Source organism: Camelina sativa, chromosome 10 (genome assembly GCF_030686135.1).
Source record: "Camelina sativa cultivar CO46 ecotype springtype chromosome 10, ASM3068613v1".
Lineage (NCBI taxonomy): Eukaryota > Viridiplantae > Streptophyta > Magnoliopsida > Brassicales > Brassicaceae > Camelina > Camelina sativa.
In genome coordinates, this window is record NC_141889.1 from 25,167,432 (window position 1) to 25,184,980 (window position 17,549).

Consider the following 17,549-nt stretch of genomic DNA (forward strand, 5'->3'; position numbering starts at 1 on the left):
TATTTAATAGGAGAAATTTGATTACAACAAAAATAAAATATTTTGTTTTAAAAACTATTAATAATGTAAAGAGATAATTATCAAAAATTACAGAATTTATTAAAAATAAAAAGTTTTTTTTAATAATTAAAAGGAGATTATATATATAAACATTTCATAAAATTCGAAATTATAATATTATTTATTTATTTTTCATTTTAAATTATTAATTCTACAAAAAAATAGAAAAGGGATTAAGAAAAATATACAGTTAATTATTCATCCCAAATTTTATAAATACTTACTTCTATATAAAAATAGACCATCTCATATTTAAATAATTTTTTCAAAAACACTGCTTTCAATTTTTTTATAATTGAGGAATTTTTTTAAATGGGAAGGTAAAATTTCTTATTTTTTTAAACCAAATTTTTTTCCTACTTTCTCCATTTTCAGTTGGGAATAGGTAAGATTAATATGTTAACCCAAAAAAAGATTAATATATGCGTCTTCTTTTCCTAATACCGTATTTTAAAATTTATTGTAGTATTTAAGATTGTTTTATTTATTTTATATTTTTATCTTTGAATTATTTGGGATTCATATATTACCATGCTTATAATTTTCTATTGTTTATTTAATTATGTCAAATTATTTTTCTTCTAATTTTTCAACCTTGATTGGTCATAAACCCTTTTTTTTTGCAAACAAAATTGTTACGATTATTCATTCAATCCCAAAGGGAGACAGAGTAGAAGCTCATCAACTTAATGGATAGATAAAATAGGCTAATCAAACACAAGATTACAACAAACATAGATAGATAGATTAGAAAAACATAAATCATTGTTCATAGATCCATAGGAGCTCAAAAACTCTGACGCCCTAGTTTGCGGAAAGCCTCTCAGACGTAACAAACCAGCCATCAAATATGGTTGGATCCACGGGGCGGGAATAGACGTAGGGCCCACTTAAAAAGGTGGGCCCATAGACTGAGAGTGGACATAGGCTCACTAAGCAAGGTGGCGGTTGAGGCGTTACAGAGACAGAGACTATATTATAGTGTGTCAAAAATACTTCCACGAATACATTAAAATTTTTAACATTAGTTACTATAAGATTTTGTGACGGTAGAAAAAAGTTTTTACTTTCATTGGTTATCGGAGCAAGCCATTTTGAGATAGAAAAAAGAATGTGAACATGTTCTCTCCATACATGAGGAGAGCAGAGCCGAGGTTCTCTCTATTGAGGAGAAGGTTGGACACAAGGTTATTTCTCCAAATGAGGAAGGTGGAGGAGGTTGGGCGAAAAGTTATCTCCCCAAAGGAGGAAGGCGGAGCCAAGATTCTCTCCATGGTAGAGCAGGTTGGACGCAAGGTTCTTTCCATAAAGGATGAAGGCGGAGACAAGGTTCTTTCCATAAAGGATGAAGGCGGAGACAAGGTTTTTTGCATGGTGGTCATACATTATTGTGATGATACATCATTAATTAGTATATTATGTAATATATTTTTTATTCAAAATGTTTTTGAGCCAATAATTTTAGTAATTAAAAAACTATGCAGAAGTGAAAGTAAATAGTTGGCTAAATGTGTTCATATAGACATTTTATAGGTGGTAATAAAGAATATATTTGTAAAATAAAGTATATTTAGGTGTAAAAAATACACTTTTAATAGTAATATACATAAAAGAGTTATAAATGGATATAAATCAGTGTATTATAACAAAAATAAAATTTATGAATAATATACAACAAATTTTAATATATTTTTATTAAATTTAATTAAATTTATAAAATTTTAAACCCTCACATTAGACAAGGGATCCTCATCTAATTATATTATACTAGAAACCTCGTATATATATAACGGCCTTCATGATTTTTTTCGAGTAGTAGTAATAACCAAAGAATATTTTGGAACTACTAGCTTTATGACCAATAAAAAGGTGGTTCCGAAGCCGTTGGGCACAACCCGCCTTGTGGACTATAAAAACACGGACGGAAACAAAAACAACGATTAAATTAAACATGTGATTGGATTGCTTTATTCTTGTGGAGGAAGAAAAATAATTTAATCTTTGAGGCCGTTATGAAGCAAGTCAATGAGAACAGCCATTTCATGTTTCTTGAGCGAGAAGCCAACCTCCACACCGCCATTTCCATCTCTACTCTCCGCCAAGGAAATCGCTTCGCCTTGATCAATCGACACAACCGCCACTTTCTCTGGTTTGCCCCACCCGAAATCCAACCCGTATACTCCAAATCGGGTCGATCCCGCAACAGTCAGAACCTGTGCTCCTTGTGGAAGAGTCATCAAAGACCTTAAAAGCTCGGGGAATCTCCATGCTATACTCTCATCCAATGCCTCAACCGAATCACTAACCATTCTCGCAGCTGCTAAAAACCCTTTTTCACTAATAAAAGTCTCTGCCTTTAACTGCAATTTAAAACAAGAAGCGACACAATTGCCGAAATAACTCGACGGCACCGGTGGAACCATGAGACTTCGTAAATCCACCGCGAATACGTACCCCACCGGTCTATTCGGATCACCGCCTCGAGCTTTGATCATACACGTCAAAACATATGAGTAAACAGTCACAAACGTCGATAAGCGAAGTTCCTTTGGTGATGATGAAACAGAGGATTCTCTCTTAAGTTTATCTCTGAGCTTTTGAATATCTTCTTTAGTGAGATTGAGAGTGTATCGAATGACGTCAGGACCAATCTCCGGCGACCACATGAGCTTTAAACTCTTGGGATTTTCTGGTTCTTTACCGCCGGTGAACATTTTGGCTCTTGAGTGCCAAATGTTCAAGACCTCTGTATCCATATCCGTCGGGCTTTTTATAACCGTACGATCATAATTTGGGATTAGATCCTCCGGTAGAGAAGAATCTTGATTTTTACATGCGTGCGCCCAAGATTTGAGAAACATGGTTGTTGTTTTTCCATCTAAAACGGCATGGTGTGCTTTTAGGCCGATGCAAAACCCTTGGTTTGGAAATAACGTGACTTGAAACGACACGACGGAGGCTGAGTCGTCGGAGACACGTAACTCGGGGACGAACGTGTATAGCTCGGTGGTGGGGTATGGTTCGTTGCCGGTGAAACGTGAGAAATCGGCGTTTGACTCGGCGATGGTGAATGAAACGGCGTCGTTTGGAGAGTAGACGATGCTTGGTTTGGTGTCAAGTTGTTCCCAGACGAGTTTGCCGGTGAGGGGGAGATAGTGAGAGAGGGACGAGGAGAGAGAGGTTTTGAGGTTGGGGACGATGACTGCGTCGAAGAAATGTCGAGTTGCTTCGGTGAGTCGATAGAAGATGACTCGTTCGACTGGATGGAGCTTGAACCAGAAAAGGTCGAAGAAGGTGAGAGGAAGAGTGAGTGACTCGGACGAGTCGGAGTTTGAAGGGGTGACTCGTGCCACCTCGATGATGTTAAGTGATGGTGAAACCATTTCTTTGCTCACCTTACCATTGTGTGTTGTGAGATACTTATCCGACGATGATATATATTTTTATGGGTAGGAATTTTTTATCACAAAGAAAAATACAAAGATGGATAGGAGGAATTCAATTTTCAATTTTGTTTCAAAAACCAAGAAGATAATACCAATTAGTAAATATAAAATATTAACAAAACAATAGAAGGATATTTATTCTCCTTTTGAAAAACAGAAAGGACAAAAAAAAATCGAGAAATATTGAAGTATGGATTCAACCTGGTCAATGTTAAATGATTTTCAAAAAGAGTATTAGATGAGAATGTTAAGAGAATTTTTAAGCAAAAGTAAAAGTGGTTCCATCCAGTCTGTGTCCAATTGCGTTATTTGAAGAGTGGTAAGCCGAGTGAAGTAAACAGCACTGCAACAGTTAACCTTCAATGTGTACATCAACATAGGTAGATGAGACAATGTGATCACACAAAAAAAAAAAAAAGAGCGAATGTACCGGGGTGCTGAAACATCTACCATTGCATGGGTCATACACACGATGAGAGATGTGGTTGAGGAAAAAGGTATCAGAAGTTTTTCATCAGGCTGCCAAGTTGTACTGATCAAGTTCTACCTTATCAAGATAAACTGCGTTTGCAATCCACTTATTAATATCTGCGTCAATAGGACAACGTTCATTGAGTTTGATAGACAAGCTTTCTAGTATAGGTGCAAAGACTTGTCAAGAAACCACCAAACGCTTACACGTTCTAATGAGGACATCCCAACTCACTACAAGAAAACATGGAATTGCCGACTACAAAAACAGTCACTAAACAGTCGCAAATACCTAGTAACGACTGTTTGGCAACTAAAAACCGTAGTCGCTAAACAGAGCGTCGCTAAAATAATCAGTCGCTAAAGAGTCAGCAAATAGCTACGAATTGGCGACTGATAGTTTTGGTCGTTGTTCCCTCGCGAAACAGTACCTAAAATGGCGACTGAGTTGCAACGCTTTAGTGACTGATTTGGTTACTCATTTGCGACTGTTTTGGTTACTGATCCGTGTACGTTTTCGTGACTGTTTTACGACTGTTTAATTATCGATTTATCAGGTTTTTTCTTGTAAATCTGGTCAAATTGAATTATTTGATTTTGTAATACCAAAACAGATTATGAAAAGGCATTCGGTTATTTCGGGTTATTCGGTTTCGGTTTATTCAAACCGAATTAGAACAAAATAATGATAATGGACCTTAAAAATTTACAATTACAACCCAATAAATCATGAGCCCTATACAATACACAAGCCCAAATTAGGTAACAAAAACAAGTCCATAAAAAATTAGGGTTCATGGACTCCACAGCCGCCGGATCTGCAACGGTGATGATGGCATCCGATAGTACGATCTCCCGGTGAAGAAATCTGCCCTGTCGAGATCACCTACAATCATCAAAACAACATGCAATCCAGTAAGATCTGAGAACATCTAAAACTGAAAAAAAAATAGGAAAACAACAACAAACAAAAAATGAAAATCGAGTAGATCTGAGAACTTACCAACCGTGGGTGGGTGTGGTGATGAGGAAACTAGTTACAGAGAATCCAGAGACAAGGCCAACAACGTTTCAACTCTCTCTTGAAAAACACTAGCCATGGATGAGGACGAGTGAGAAATGATGTCGCGACGAAGGAGAAGAAAAAGATACATAAAAAGGTGGGATTTGGGGAGTTTCTTCTTCCTCCTCCTCTTTTCTTTACTCCGGCCATCAACAACAAAAGAGAAACAAGAACGGGATGAAGATTTAGGGTTCCCGATTGAGAGTAATTGAGATCTAGGGTTTTCTCGGGGAAGAAGAGAAATGAGGGATTAGGATTTTCTCGGGATGAAGATGAGATCGATTTGGGTTTGGGCCGTTTTCTTACAGACCAAATTTGGTTTAAGGCCCAAATTAAATAAATCAGTCTCTAAATAGTAGCTGCTTAGTCGCAACGATTGGCGACTGAAAAACCGGTCGCCAAATTAGTCGCAAATTGGCGACTACAGTGCGACAATATACATTAGTCTCGAATTAGCGTCTATTTGGCGACTGTTTTATTTGTGTAGCTATTGAGTAGCAAAACAATCGCAATTCAGTCGCTAAATTTAGCGATTGTGTTTTAAGTCGCAAATTGCAGTCGGAAATTCCATGTTTTCTTGTAGTGACTGAACCGGATGGTCCAACAAAACCGGACAAAGAATCTAAACCAGAAGCACCACAAGTCTTTGATGGAGCCATAACAAGACAACGAGCTAAAGTGCTTCAACACAAGTTCAACAAGTACGTGGAAAAACTCATGGAACAAGTCAGCTCATCACCACCTCCACGTGAGCCATTGGGTCGAGCTATTTTCTCTACAATTCAAGACCAACATGAAGAAGACGTTACACCACCTTCCACCGTGAGTCGTGACCTGGATTCATTCCGAAGTGACTTTTGGCCACTGGTGGGCTCGCAGGCCCAAGCTCACAACTTCCTTGTGATCAACATAGAGGATGCATGAAGACTAGGAGAACGTCTAGAACCAAGGCTTGGTGAACAAGCTCAAGACTTTCCTTCATTACCGATCTGTGAAGGTAAGTTTTTGAATTATTTCCATTTTTTTATTTTAATGAGTTTATTGCGTTGATTTTGCAGGATTAAATTAGCCATATTTAGCGGGGGTTATTAGTTTAAGATTTAAATAGAGTTTTAAAGATTTTAAATGTTAGGTAGAATCTGTTGTTATTAAAACAAGATTTTGTTAAAGTCTGTTAAAGTTTAGTGTTATTAGTTTCTGATTTGTAAAAAGTCATTTAAAATCTTAACAAATCTGGGTTATTGGATTCAGACTTTTATAAAGTCATTAAAAGTTTTGTGTTATTCAATTAAAACAAAAGAATCTAGGATTTTTAATGAGTTCAATTATTATGTTATTGGTTCATGATTTAAAACAAGTTTTTTACAAAATAAAGTCATAGAAAGTATCACAAAAATACAGGGATTGTTTGGAGAACTTTACAAGATTTTAGAAAACTAATCAACAAAACTCTCTAGTAATTTTTAACAATCTTTCACTTATTCACTTTTAATGATTTTGTTAAACTCTTAAAAAATCTTCATAAATCTCAAACCAGTACCACCCCGTAGTTATTTCAATTAAGACGGTTGCACAATAAACTCTAGAGTATAGAGTATTTTATTTTATTTTAATTTTTGTATTTCTTGTAATTGGCTATAAAAGCCACCGTGTGTATCATTATTTTTCACGATGAAATAAAATAAGAATTTGCTTTTAAGCTTGCCCTAGTTTACGCAGCCTCTTCGTTCTCAACTTTGTCGAGACCCGATACTCCATAACTAGAGAACCTTTGTGTTTTATCACGAGAATCTCGCAGCTCGTGTGGTGCATCTCGTCTTCCCTAGGTTACGTGTTTGTTCGTGGTTTGGAGGCTTGAGCAGCTTGTCCCTTAACCACTCCTTCCTTGGTTCGAGAAGTTTGGCGACGAAACCGGATCGTAACGGCCGAGTTAGCTCGAGCTTGTATCACGTTCAGTGTCTCTACTTTCCTCGTACTCGAGACTTGGCACCATTTTCCAGATAGACCTCCACCTTTTCGACAAAAACATGGTGTTCACAACATCTTTGGTCGGGAGAAACATTAATTATGTGTATAAGCAAATCTTCATGCAATGCGCTTATTTCGTCTTCACAAATATTGTTCCCTTTTTAACAAAAAAAAAAAAATATTGTTCCCTTCGTTTCCTTGAAATTTACTACTTGGAGTGATTCGGAAGTCACAGAAAACATTGTCCTGAAAATAAAAAAAATACATCATGATTTAAAATTAAAAGCAAGAGACCATAACATTCAACGAAATTGTCCATCGTCATTATTCACTTTGATAGAATCCAAAGAATTACACAAATCGTTCTTTTCAATTATTATTATTGTTTTTCTTTTCTTTTGTATTATAACATTTTTTCTTCTTCACGTTTTGCCTAAGTATGTACTTATGATTTATGAAAACATGAACTAACTAAGAATGATGTTAAAGAATGCACCAACGATTCTCCACGAATATGTGGCACATGCAAGTGTATCAAATCTAACACGAGCTCGGAAATGCAGGATTTTGTAAGTAATCATATTATTTTTGCATGAAATATAAATATATTAAAGATGTTGACTAAATGATACTAACCCAATTATCACGAGAAGATTTGTGGTTTTGCTGTTTTCGTAAACAAGACAATTCTCTTTAGAGTAACCCCTAAGCTTTTTTTTTTTTTTTTGCTCATTGTACAAGACGAAAATGAGACATTTATATATAGGGTAAGCCTACAAGACATAATCTTCTTATTTGATATAACATATCAGCTTCTTTCATTTATCATAATATCCTTTATCCTATAACGCATAAGTCACATGTCCAATAAGATTAAAAGATAACTAAAAAATAATACAACAAAACTGCAAAACGTTAGAAATAAACCTGAATTTTCTTGAGTAACTGTCCTCCCACTCCTCCACGATCTCTGCAATTTCAAAATAAAACCACTGTAAAATTATAAAAAACTTAACAATCATCCAGACCATTCTATTTTTTTACCAACCATCGACACCATCTTTGTTTCTTTTTTTCTTCAAAACAAAAGGCCCTCAATGATTTTCATAATAGAACTTTACTCAACCCTTTAAATTCATCCAATAAAATGATATCATAGATGCTTGTTTTCCACATATCGGGTAGAGAAAAAGACGTAGGCATAAGGAATCTGAAGCAATTGACAAGAGCTCAAACTTTGTTACTGTAACAAACTCACGCAAACTTCGTCAACAAAAAAAAAGCAATTACATCAGCTGAATTTATGGTTTTTCTAGCAGGTGCGTCAACTAAACATGATGTTTTTTTTTCATGTACCGAAACAAGAACTGGTGAGTTTGGTAATGTAATTAATTCTGTGCTATTTAAATGCCTACTAGAATTATCCGATCATGATAAACATAAATTTGACTGTAATTTTCATTTTGTAATATGCGTAGCGATTTTTGTTTTTTTTTTTTTTACTTTGCTATACTATTTGTGTATGTACGTTGATCTCTTGAAGGTGGAAAATTAACTGCTACATACATGCAAAGCACAATGGTGTAGATGGAAAAGCGATGAGAGGTTTAGGAGATGCACATGATTCTTACAAGGTACGGGTCTAATACTAGTCTAGATATAAAGCTTATAATATCTAGATAAATATAAGTTGGATATTATTCTAATTAATTATAACATATATATACAGGATGATAGTGAGTGACATGATTATAAGGAAGGAATTTATTTTTTGTCACATCATCTAACCAAATGAAAATTAACAAAAAAAAGTTGAGGAATATCTTAGCCATACCATTGTACTTAATTTCATAGTCAATGTTCTTAGTATAAAATTTGTAAACAATATAAAGACAATCAATGATTAATTTATTCTTACAGTCTAAGGTTATATGCAAACTGATATACTTAGTAAATTTATTTATTAAAGGATTGTAGATGATAAGACCTTTCATGTATCCTATCATATTTGCCAAACACATCTTTCCTTATAGTATATATATATATATACCTATATATCAATATATAAACATATCAATATATCAACTCTGGGTCAATATATCAAAATCATTGAATGTGAAGTCAAATTTTAGCCTTCAGATTAATAGTGTTTTTTTTTCTTTAGTTACCAAAATAAATTCCTAAAAATCCAGATTTTGAGAGCCATGTGTATCAACTTTCAACTGCAAGATCTACATATACCATTTCTGAAATTGATTTTTAAAATGCATAACATCCCAAATCATTAAATCAATAAAAACACAAATATCAAAATTAAGTACTTGGAGGAAAGTTGCAAACATAAAATTGTATATAAACAGATCATTACGCCATTCTTTTTACAAACACACATACGAATCAGCAAAGCAAAAGGTCGAAGAGACACAACAACAAAAAAACATTTCATAATTTTGAGTCAGTGGTGAAATGGAGAAAGGATTGAGCAGAGAACTAAGACATAGAAGAAGAGCTCTCAACATGTCTTCTTCTTCTTCTCTAAGGAAGAAAACACACCTCCGAATGATTCAGAAGGTTCCATACGAAGGTCTCTCTAATATCCAACAAGTCCTTCTCGGTACAAAGCTTGCCATTCTATTTCTGGCCATACCTGCCGCCATCATCTGCACCTATTGTGGCGTCACTCAGGTATACATATATTTTCCTATGTTTCCTAAATCTTGATTTTTACTCTTATCAATTTTGTTATTACTGTTTAAGATGTTTTGGCAATCACTGATATGTTTTTTAAAGTTAAAATTTTGGTGTATTTCCACATAATTGTGCACTTATTACAGCCTTGGATATTTGGACTGAGCTTGCTAGGACTGACACCTTTGGCTGAGCGAGTCAGCTTCCTGACAGAGTAAGTAGTATTCGTCATCCTCATCTCTATATTTTTTTTATTTGAAATCGTCACATTATATTCACATTCTCTCATGCAGGCAACTAGCTTTCTACATCGGTCCTACATGTAACGTCTTTTAACCACCCTCTTTTTTTATTTCTAGTTTCAATCTACAAACGTTATTTACTTATATTATCAGTAAAAACTCATTTTTATTTATGCTGTGTATGTTTTTGAACCGCAGTGGGTGGTCTATTGAACGCAACGTGTGGAAACGCGACTGAACTAATAATCGCGATATTAAGGATAAACTTGATACACAAGTTATTAGGATATATATGTATATATTTAGATTTCCTTTTGGTAGATATTGCCATATCTTTTGGCTTTGTAACTTGTATAAATACAGACCTTTAGGTCACATAATAAACAACACAAATCATTCATTCATCTCTTGTCATGGTATCAGAGCAGCGGATCTAAAAACCCTATATTTTTTTTACGAAAGCCTCTCAGCCTCTTCTTCTTTTTCTTCATCTTTTGATCTTCTCTCTGTTTTTCCTCTGTTTTTCCTCTCAAAAACAGAGCATCCTTCTCCTCTTTCCTCTCGGCAATAACAATTTGTTTCCAATACAATGTCAATTACAACAACCAATCCTACACACAAGACAATCTATCCTTTTGATCTCACGTCCGGTGATAATCCGGGTGCTATCATCTCTCAACAACTTCTCAATGGCCAAAATTATGATGAATGGGCTTTAAATCTCCGGATGGCTCTCAGTTCACGCAAGAAATTTGGTTTCCTTGATGGAACTATTCCAAAACCGGTGGACGATTCTCCAAAGCTTGAAGATTAGACCGCTAATAATCATCTTATTGTGGGTTGGATTAAACTCACTATTGAACCTAAACTTCGATCTTCCATCTCCACTCGTGAAGTTGCACGTGACTTGTGGGATATAATCAAGAAACGGTTCTCAATCAAAAGTGGGGCTCGGTTGCAACAGCTTCGTAATGCTTTAGCCACTTGCAAGCATAATGGATCTTCTATTGATGATTACTTTGGTCGATTAACATAACTCTTGGATGGTATTGCTGAATGCATGAATTCCAAACGGTGTTCATGTGGAAAGTGTGAGTGTGATCTCAACACTGCTCGTGATTAAGAACTTGAAGTTTTGAAGATTCATGACTTCCTCTCTGGACTTGATGATGTTATTCATGGGGTCATCCGATCACAAATTTGTGCTATATCTCCACTCCCCGATCTGGACAGTGTTTATCAAACGATTGTTCAAAATGAAACAATCCGTCTTGGTGCTACAAAGGATGTTGAGTTACTGAGTTTTGCCTCTCAATTATCTTCTTCTTCATCTCGCCAGTCATCACTTGCTCCACGCAACAGTTCAGCACCTCGTGACGCACCTCGCATCAACCGTGATCCCTCACGCATGTGTACAGCTTGTGGTCGATCTGGTCATGAAGCTTCATCCTGTTTCAAGGTGGTTGGATATCCCGAGTGGTGGGAAGATCGATCACGCAACAAAAGCACTTCGCGCGGACCTGCCTCTGCTCCTATGGGACGTGGTTGTGGCTTTCCTCCCCGGGCAAATATCACTCAAATTCCTGCCGCTAATTCCACTGCTGCAATCTCGCCTCTCCCGCTCAATGAAGCTGATCGACAAGGCTTGAGTGGTCTCTCTGATGAACAATGGCGTATCGTTCAACGTGTGTACGAGTCTCACAACAACCCCTCAAATCGTCTAAGTGGTAAGACTATTGACACTGTTTGGGTTGTGGACACCGGGGCCACACATCATATGACCAGACAGGCCAAATTACTTCAGGATATCCGGCCTATTACTCCTATCTATGTCAAATTTCCTGCTAGAGAGGATGTATTGTCTTCTCAATAGGGCATAATTTTTCTCACACCTACACTCTGCTTGAAAAATCTTTATTTGGTTCCTGGATTTCATACGAATTTAATTTCGCTTGGCCAATTTGTTACGGATAATTTTCTTGTGGGACAAGTAACTGATAAATTGTTGCTTCTACAGGATCGCATTACGAGGACGCTGATTGGAGTTAGTGTTCGTGTGGGAGAGGGATTGTACCGGTTCCATGCTGTTGAGACTGTGGCTTCTAATCAAACATGTGTTAGCAAGGATTATGCTTTGTGGCATATGCGTCTAGGGCATGCCTCTTCTCGGGTTCTCGGCCAACTTCTTGGTGCTAGTAGTTTCTCTAATAATAGTAATGAGCTTTTACAAGAGAGTTGTGATATTTGTTTAAGAGCAAAACAAACTCGCCAACCTTTTCCAGATTCTTTTAATAATGCAAAAGAGATTTTTGATTTAATCCATTGTGATCTTTGGGGTCCGTATCGCACTCCTGCATTTTGTGGCTCTCGCTATTTCTTGACTATTGTTGATGATTGTTCTAGAGCTGTGTGGTTGTATCTGCTCCCGGATAAATCCACTATTTCTCACAAGATCCGTAATTTCTTACAACTAGTTGAACGACAGTTTAATAAGAAAGTGAAACGTATTCGGAGTGACAATGGTACATAATTTATGTGTATGTCACTCTATTTTCAGGAGCAAGGGATTCTTCACGAAACGTCTTGTGTTCATACACCGCAACAGAATGGTCGTGTTGAACGCAAGCATCGTCATATTCTCAAAGTTGCTCGGGCTTTACGCTTTCAAGGTCATTTTCCTCTTGAGTTTTGGGGAGATTGCGTCCTTACTGCTGCATATTTGATTAATCGTACACCTTCAAAGGTTCTTCATGGTAAAACTCCGTTTGAAATTTTATATGGTCACCCTCCGTCATATAAGCATTTGCGCGTTTTTGGATGTCTTGCTTATGCTCATAACCTGAATCACAATGGTGATAAATTTACATCTCGCAGCAAACGTTGTGTCTTTGTTGGATATCCCTATGGCAAGAAGGGCTGGCGGTTATATGATCTTGATCGCAATGTCTTCTTTGTTTCTCGCGATGTTGTCTTTAATGAAGGCAAATATCCTCTTTCTTCGGATACACCAGATACTTCTATCAGTGATATTGTTCCGCCTATCTCACCTCCTGTTCTAGCTGTAACATCTTCGGAGGAACAATTTTCTGATCCTGTTCACATTTTAAACCAAGTAGGATCGGTTGATCTTCCATCTGATTCAGTGATCGATTCTCCTTCTGAGCCAGCAATACCAGCTGATGAAAGTGCTAGACCAATCGGTCCTAACTTCATGACACGAATCTCAACTGTAGTGACCGGCTTTGTAAGCATGACACAATCCTCTTCTTGAAAACGAAAAGGTAACAAAGCTTGGAGCTCATCCACTGTCATTCCCACAAAATCACTAGGTTCTTGATTAAGAAAATCCTTAAAGAAGCGCTCTGCCTCACCTTTTAGCTCATCACTGGTTCGCAAGATTTCACCATTTGGACCACTTAGTTCGCGAATAGAGTTCTGCATTTTCTGGATAGTTGCCATTTTATGAAAATAGGCATTGTTCATATCTCCCACATTAAGCCAATGAAGCTTAGCTTTCTGTTTAAGATAATCTTCCTCTAGATCAGCAAGATGTTACCACAATGAAAAAGCGTGTGCCTCCTCATCGAGTGCTTGTTGTGTTGGACTTGCCAACGTAACAGATTGTTTCTGACAAAGAGTCTCATGAGCCTCACACGTCCGTTTTGACAAATCGCTGAACTGCTCTCTTCCCAGAGATCGCAAACTAGGCTTTAAATCTTTCAATTTCTTTGAAAGATGATGCATAGCAGAGGTAGAGGGAAATAATGGAACCGTGTCATTCCAGTGGTTTGCAACAACCTCATGAAACTGAGGGAGTTTAGACAGAGTATTCATAAATTTAAACGGCCTCCGACCTCCCATTGCCACAGCCTCCAAAACAATACGCCCTCTTGCATGGTCAGAACAGCCACCAGCCTCAAAAACACTATAGGAGTGTGGGAAACGATCCCCCCAATGCTCATTTACCAAAACTCGGTCCAGCTTCTTACAAATCAAACCCTCATTTCTCTTATTACACCAAGTATGGAGTGGACCATGATGACCCAAATCAGTGAGGGAGCAATGATTCACCACTTCCTGAAATACTCTCATCCCCAACGTATTAAACTGCAGATGGTCAAGATTAGAGTGTTCTCCACTCTCCAAAATCTCATTAAAATCACCACAAATCATCCATGGTTTATTTCTAAACAGTGGAGAGTCATGATAACATTGTATCTCATCCTAGAGGATCCTCCGCTCCTCTGAAGAATTTGATGCTTATACAAACGAGCAGAGAAACTCCTCTGCTCCACCCGCCAACAGTACTGAACATGTAATAACTTGACTACTCTTGAAAACAGGAGTAAACCGCACATTATCTCTCCAAACCACCCATATACGAAGGCTTGGACTACACGGTCCCCATCCACGACAGAGACATTGAAATCATGTTGTTTCAGGCTTGGTCGATTAGTAACAATTGCAGAGTACGAAGGTTTTAGAGCCAATGGCGAGGAAGATTGCAGAGGGGAAGAGATCAGCTCCTCCGGAGCCGACATAATGAGAGAGACGGCGGCCAAAGCCACCGGGGACGTTTGATTGGACCTTACGCAAAAAAACCCTAAATCGCCTTTGGAGTCGCCTGCCCCTTCTTAATTTCGCCTTTCGGTCTTCAACACTATATTAAATACGCTTATAGTTGTTGTCAATTGGTTTTTGAGTTGGAAGCATGTTTCACTAATATGACGTTACCTTTGGTTAGGACGCATCGGAAACATGGAACTTGCCAGTGAGTTTCATAAGCATCATATTACTTCCTATTGTTGGAAACGCAGCTGAACACGCTGAAGCCGTTATTTTGGCGCTTAAGAGCAAGCTTGTTAGTTCGCATTTTAAGAACAAGATCTTATGATATATAAAACTTGTAGATTACAATGATAAAATGGATAAACTTGTGTCAAATGCAAATGATTTGCAGGACGTATCTTTCGGAGTTGCATTAGGCTCTTCAGCTCATATTTGCTTATTCGTTGTCCCCTTGACTATTATCATGGCGTGGATTTTGGGAATTAATATGGATCTCAATTTCGGTCTCCTCGAAACCGGTTCTCTTGCTCTTTCCATTATCGTCACCGCTTTCACATTACAGGTTAGGCATTTTTTCAACACCTTAACAATCCACTAGACGAATCAATTGATGATTCAAAGGTTCAATGATTAAAATATTTGTTATGTTACGTTTTGTGGTTCTTCAGGACGGGACTTCCCACTATATGAAAGGACTGGTCCTCTTGCTCTGCTATTTCATTATTGCCATATGTTTCTTTTCTTTTTTTTTTTTTTTTTTGGACAAACGGTTGTTTCAGTTCAATCACACAGAAACAATACAAAGAAGAGGATATAAAATCCCAAAGTTTAAAAAGTAACATACAAAGGTTTTCCCCAAAACCATAAGCATAAATAAAGAAAGATAGAACATCAAGCAAGGATCCATGATAGCTATGAAACAAATGCTATGGAGCAGATGGGTACATGCGGCATCAAGGTTGCAAGAATGGTCGTCGTCGATGAGTTCGATAGATGACAAGTTGGTCACAGTCAAGAGACATTGTGCCGTTGAAATGGTAGGTAGAGCCAAAAAGCTCGCCTAGATGAAGAGCACTAGCCGAAGCAAGGCCAGAGCAAGGAGTTGGGGGACAAAAGTCCGGTGATTTTTGATTGGCCGGAATTGTCGAGGGGTGATTGTTGATTGAGAAACCTCTAAGACCAAAATCACCTCCTCGGTATTGTGTCATCAGAGCTGCGGTTCCATAAGACTTCAAAAGTTTAGGCGAGGTAGAGTTCATCATTGGAGCTAAAACCAGGGTTCGTAAGCAGCATGTGTAAATTTGTATCATAAGTGGTGGATCCTCTCTACCATGAAAATGGTGATCAAGAATTCCACACACGTTATGAAGCCGGTAAGATATTGATAGATAGAAACCATGCTTGAGCTTCGAGCGAGAGGTTGATTGTATTGTGTTGTGAGCAGTAGAGCTTACCAATGAAGTGATTAGCAGGTGCAAGGAATACGTGTAAGACCGTGACAAATCAGGTGGATCCTCTCTGCCATGGAGATGGTGATCAAGAATTCCACACAAATATTGTGATCGGCAATACACAGAACATGAATCAACAGACCTGAGCTTCAGGAAATATGGTGGGTGATGGGGGTTGACACCCCTTTGATAAAACCAGTTTCGGGATTCACCCGACAAAGTCAAGAGCAGAGCAAACACCATAGTTCTAACATACCCTTTATACATCCAAGACAGCCTATCTAAATGGGTTCTCTGATGCAGTTTTCGAACACCGAGTAAAGCCAAAAATTCTAGACAAAGTCGACAGGATAATAGAGGGTTAGATAGATAGAACCTGGGCTTTTGGAATTTGGGCAAATCCTTCTGTAAAGCTAACATGCCGATCTTTGTTTTGATGTTCATCCACAGGAAAAGTGCTGTGATAAATCGGAAGAGATGATACATACAGCGGCTTACCAGGGAGAGTGAAGGGAAATTCTGCGTCTCCGGTGAAAGCAGATACAGAGCTGCCAAGCTCAGGGAATGGTATGTGTTCAAGATGGTAGCCCAAAAGCGGAGAAAAATCATTTCTCAGGAGGATTCCTCACCAACCGTCACCTCCGTCTCCGCCCGCCAAGGCTCGGGTGACATTGGGGAAGAGAAATCTGCAGAGGTGATTGCCATTCCGGATCGATGATTAAAGAGACAAGGGGACTTGATTTCCGTCGGCAGTGAGGCTGGATCTGGTTGATTGAGGGGGGTTTGCATCGGTTGTAAAACGAGAACCAAAAGGGGAAAAAAAGATTGAAAAAGGAAACTAAGAAAGCAGAGAGAATACAGAGCGGAAGCTATGGTCGAAATATCCCGACGCCGGTGAGCAAAAGCTCCACCAGCGTCGGTGAGTTTTGGTGGTGACGGCTCCTCGATATTCGGGCTTGCGAGAAAAAGTTTTAGGACCAGTAGTAAAATTTGCTACCACGCAATTTTTTGCAGGTTGGATTGCCATATGTTTCTTTGTCGATAAACTTCCTCAGAGTGAGTTAATTACCACAATTCTATGCATGTTACTATGTACAATAGTTTTTTACAATGGTTTTCTGTCCAACACCCGCTTTTGATCACATGTTAATACTTTATCTTATATTCTTTCTTTTTCACATGTTAATTAAACAGTCCTTACAATAGTTTTGTTAAATAAAATTTAACATCTTACCCAATCACTTTTGTTTCATATTCTTATTTTCTTTTATATTTTTATTTCTTAATTTTTAATTACTTATGGATAAAGTATTAATTAAGATTAAATTAAAATTATTGAGAGTTAACAATCTTTTTAAATATGTTTTGTGTTTCTTTTTAATTTCTATTCTTATTATTTTTTTCTTGCAAGTGATAAAGACAAAAAATAAATATCGTAAATTAATAAAATAAAACAATCATGAAAACCCTGAAATGCAATACGGCACAATCAGTAAAACACACAAAACATAATGAGGGGAAATTTATTTTATGATTAATAGCTGCCCGGAATGTGTTTATATATATTTTTCCAATTACAAATTACACACTT

At 37.4% G+C, this 17,549-nt stretch overlaps 1 protein-coding gene, 1 long non-coding RNA gene and 1 pseudogene across 3 annotated transcripts; 1 reads left to right on the forward strand and 2 right to left on the reverse strand.

Moving 5' to 3' along the window:
* Positions 1 to 1,895: 1,895 nt before the first annotated feature.
* On the reverse strand, positions 1,896 to 4,064 carry LOC104719684 (phenolic glucoside malonyltransferase 1 pseudogene; annotated as a pseudogene). The gene is made up of 2 exons (XR_015568045.1): positions 3,957 to 4,064; positions 1,896 to 3,863 (listed from the first exon to the last, which is right to left on the reverse strand). The product of XR_015568045.1 is annotated as a phenolic glucoside malonyltransferase 1 pseudogene (transcript).
* A 487-nt stretch (positions 4,065 to 4,551) lies between these two features.
* Positions 4,552 to 6,106, reverse strand: LOC147937329 (uncharacterized). Its single transcript, XR_015567999.1, has 2 exons — positions 4,981 to 6,106; positions 4,552 to 4,863 (listed from the first exon to the last, which is right to left on the reverse strand). It is a non-coding gene; the product is annotated as an uncharacterized LOC147937329 (long non-coding RNA).
* A 3,022-nt stretch (positions 6,107 to 9,128) lies between these two features.
* Positions 9,129 to 17,097, forward strand: LOC147937330 (vacuolar cation/proton exchanger 1-like). The gene is made up of 11 exons (XM_087468749.1): positions 9,129 to 9,693; positions 9,843 to 9,910; positions 9,990 to 10,018; positions 10,137 to 10,304; positions 11,063 to 11,793; positions 11,956 to 12,033; positions 12,092 to 12,184; positions 14,683 to 14,799; positions 14,899 to 15,069; positions 15,176 to 15,239; positions 16,973 to 17,097. The coding sequence occupies exons 1-11, from the start codon at positions 9,475 to 9,477 to the stop codon at positions 17,095 to 17,097; spliced, it is 1,863 nt and encodes a 620-aa protein (XP_087324875.1). The 5' UTR covers positions 9,129 to 9,474.
* Positions 17,098 to 17,549: the final 452 nt, after the last annotated feature.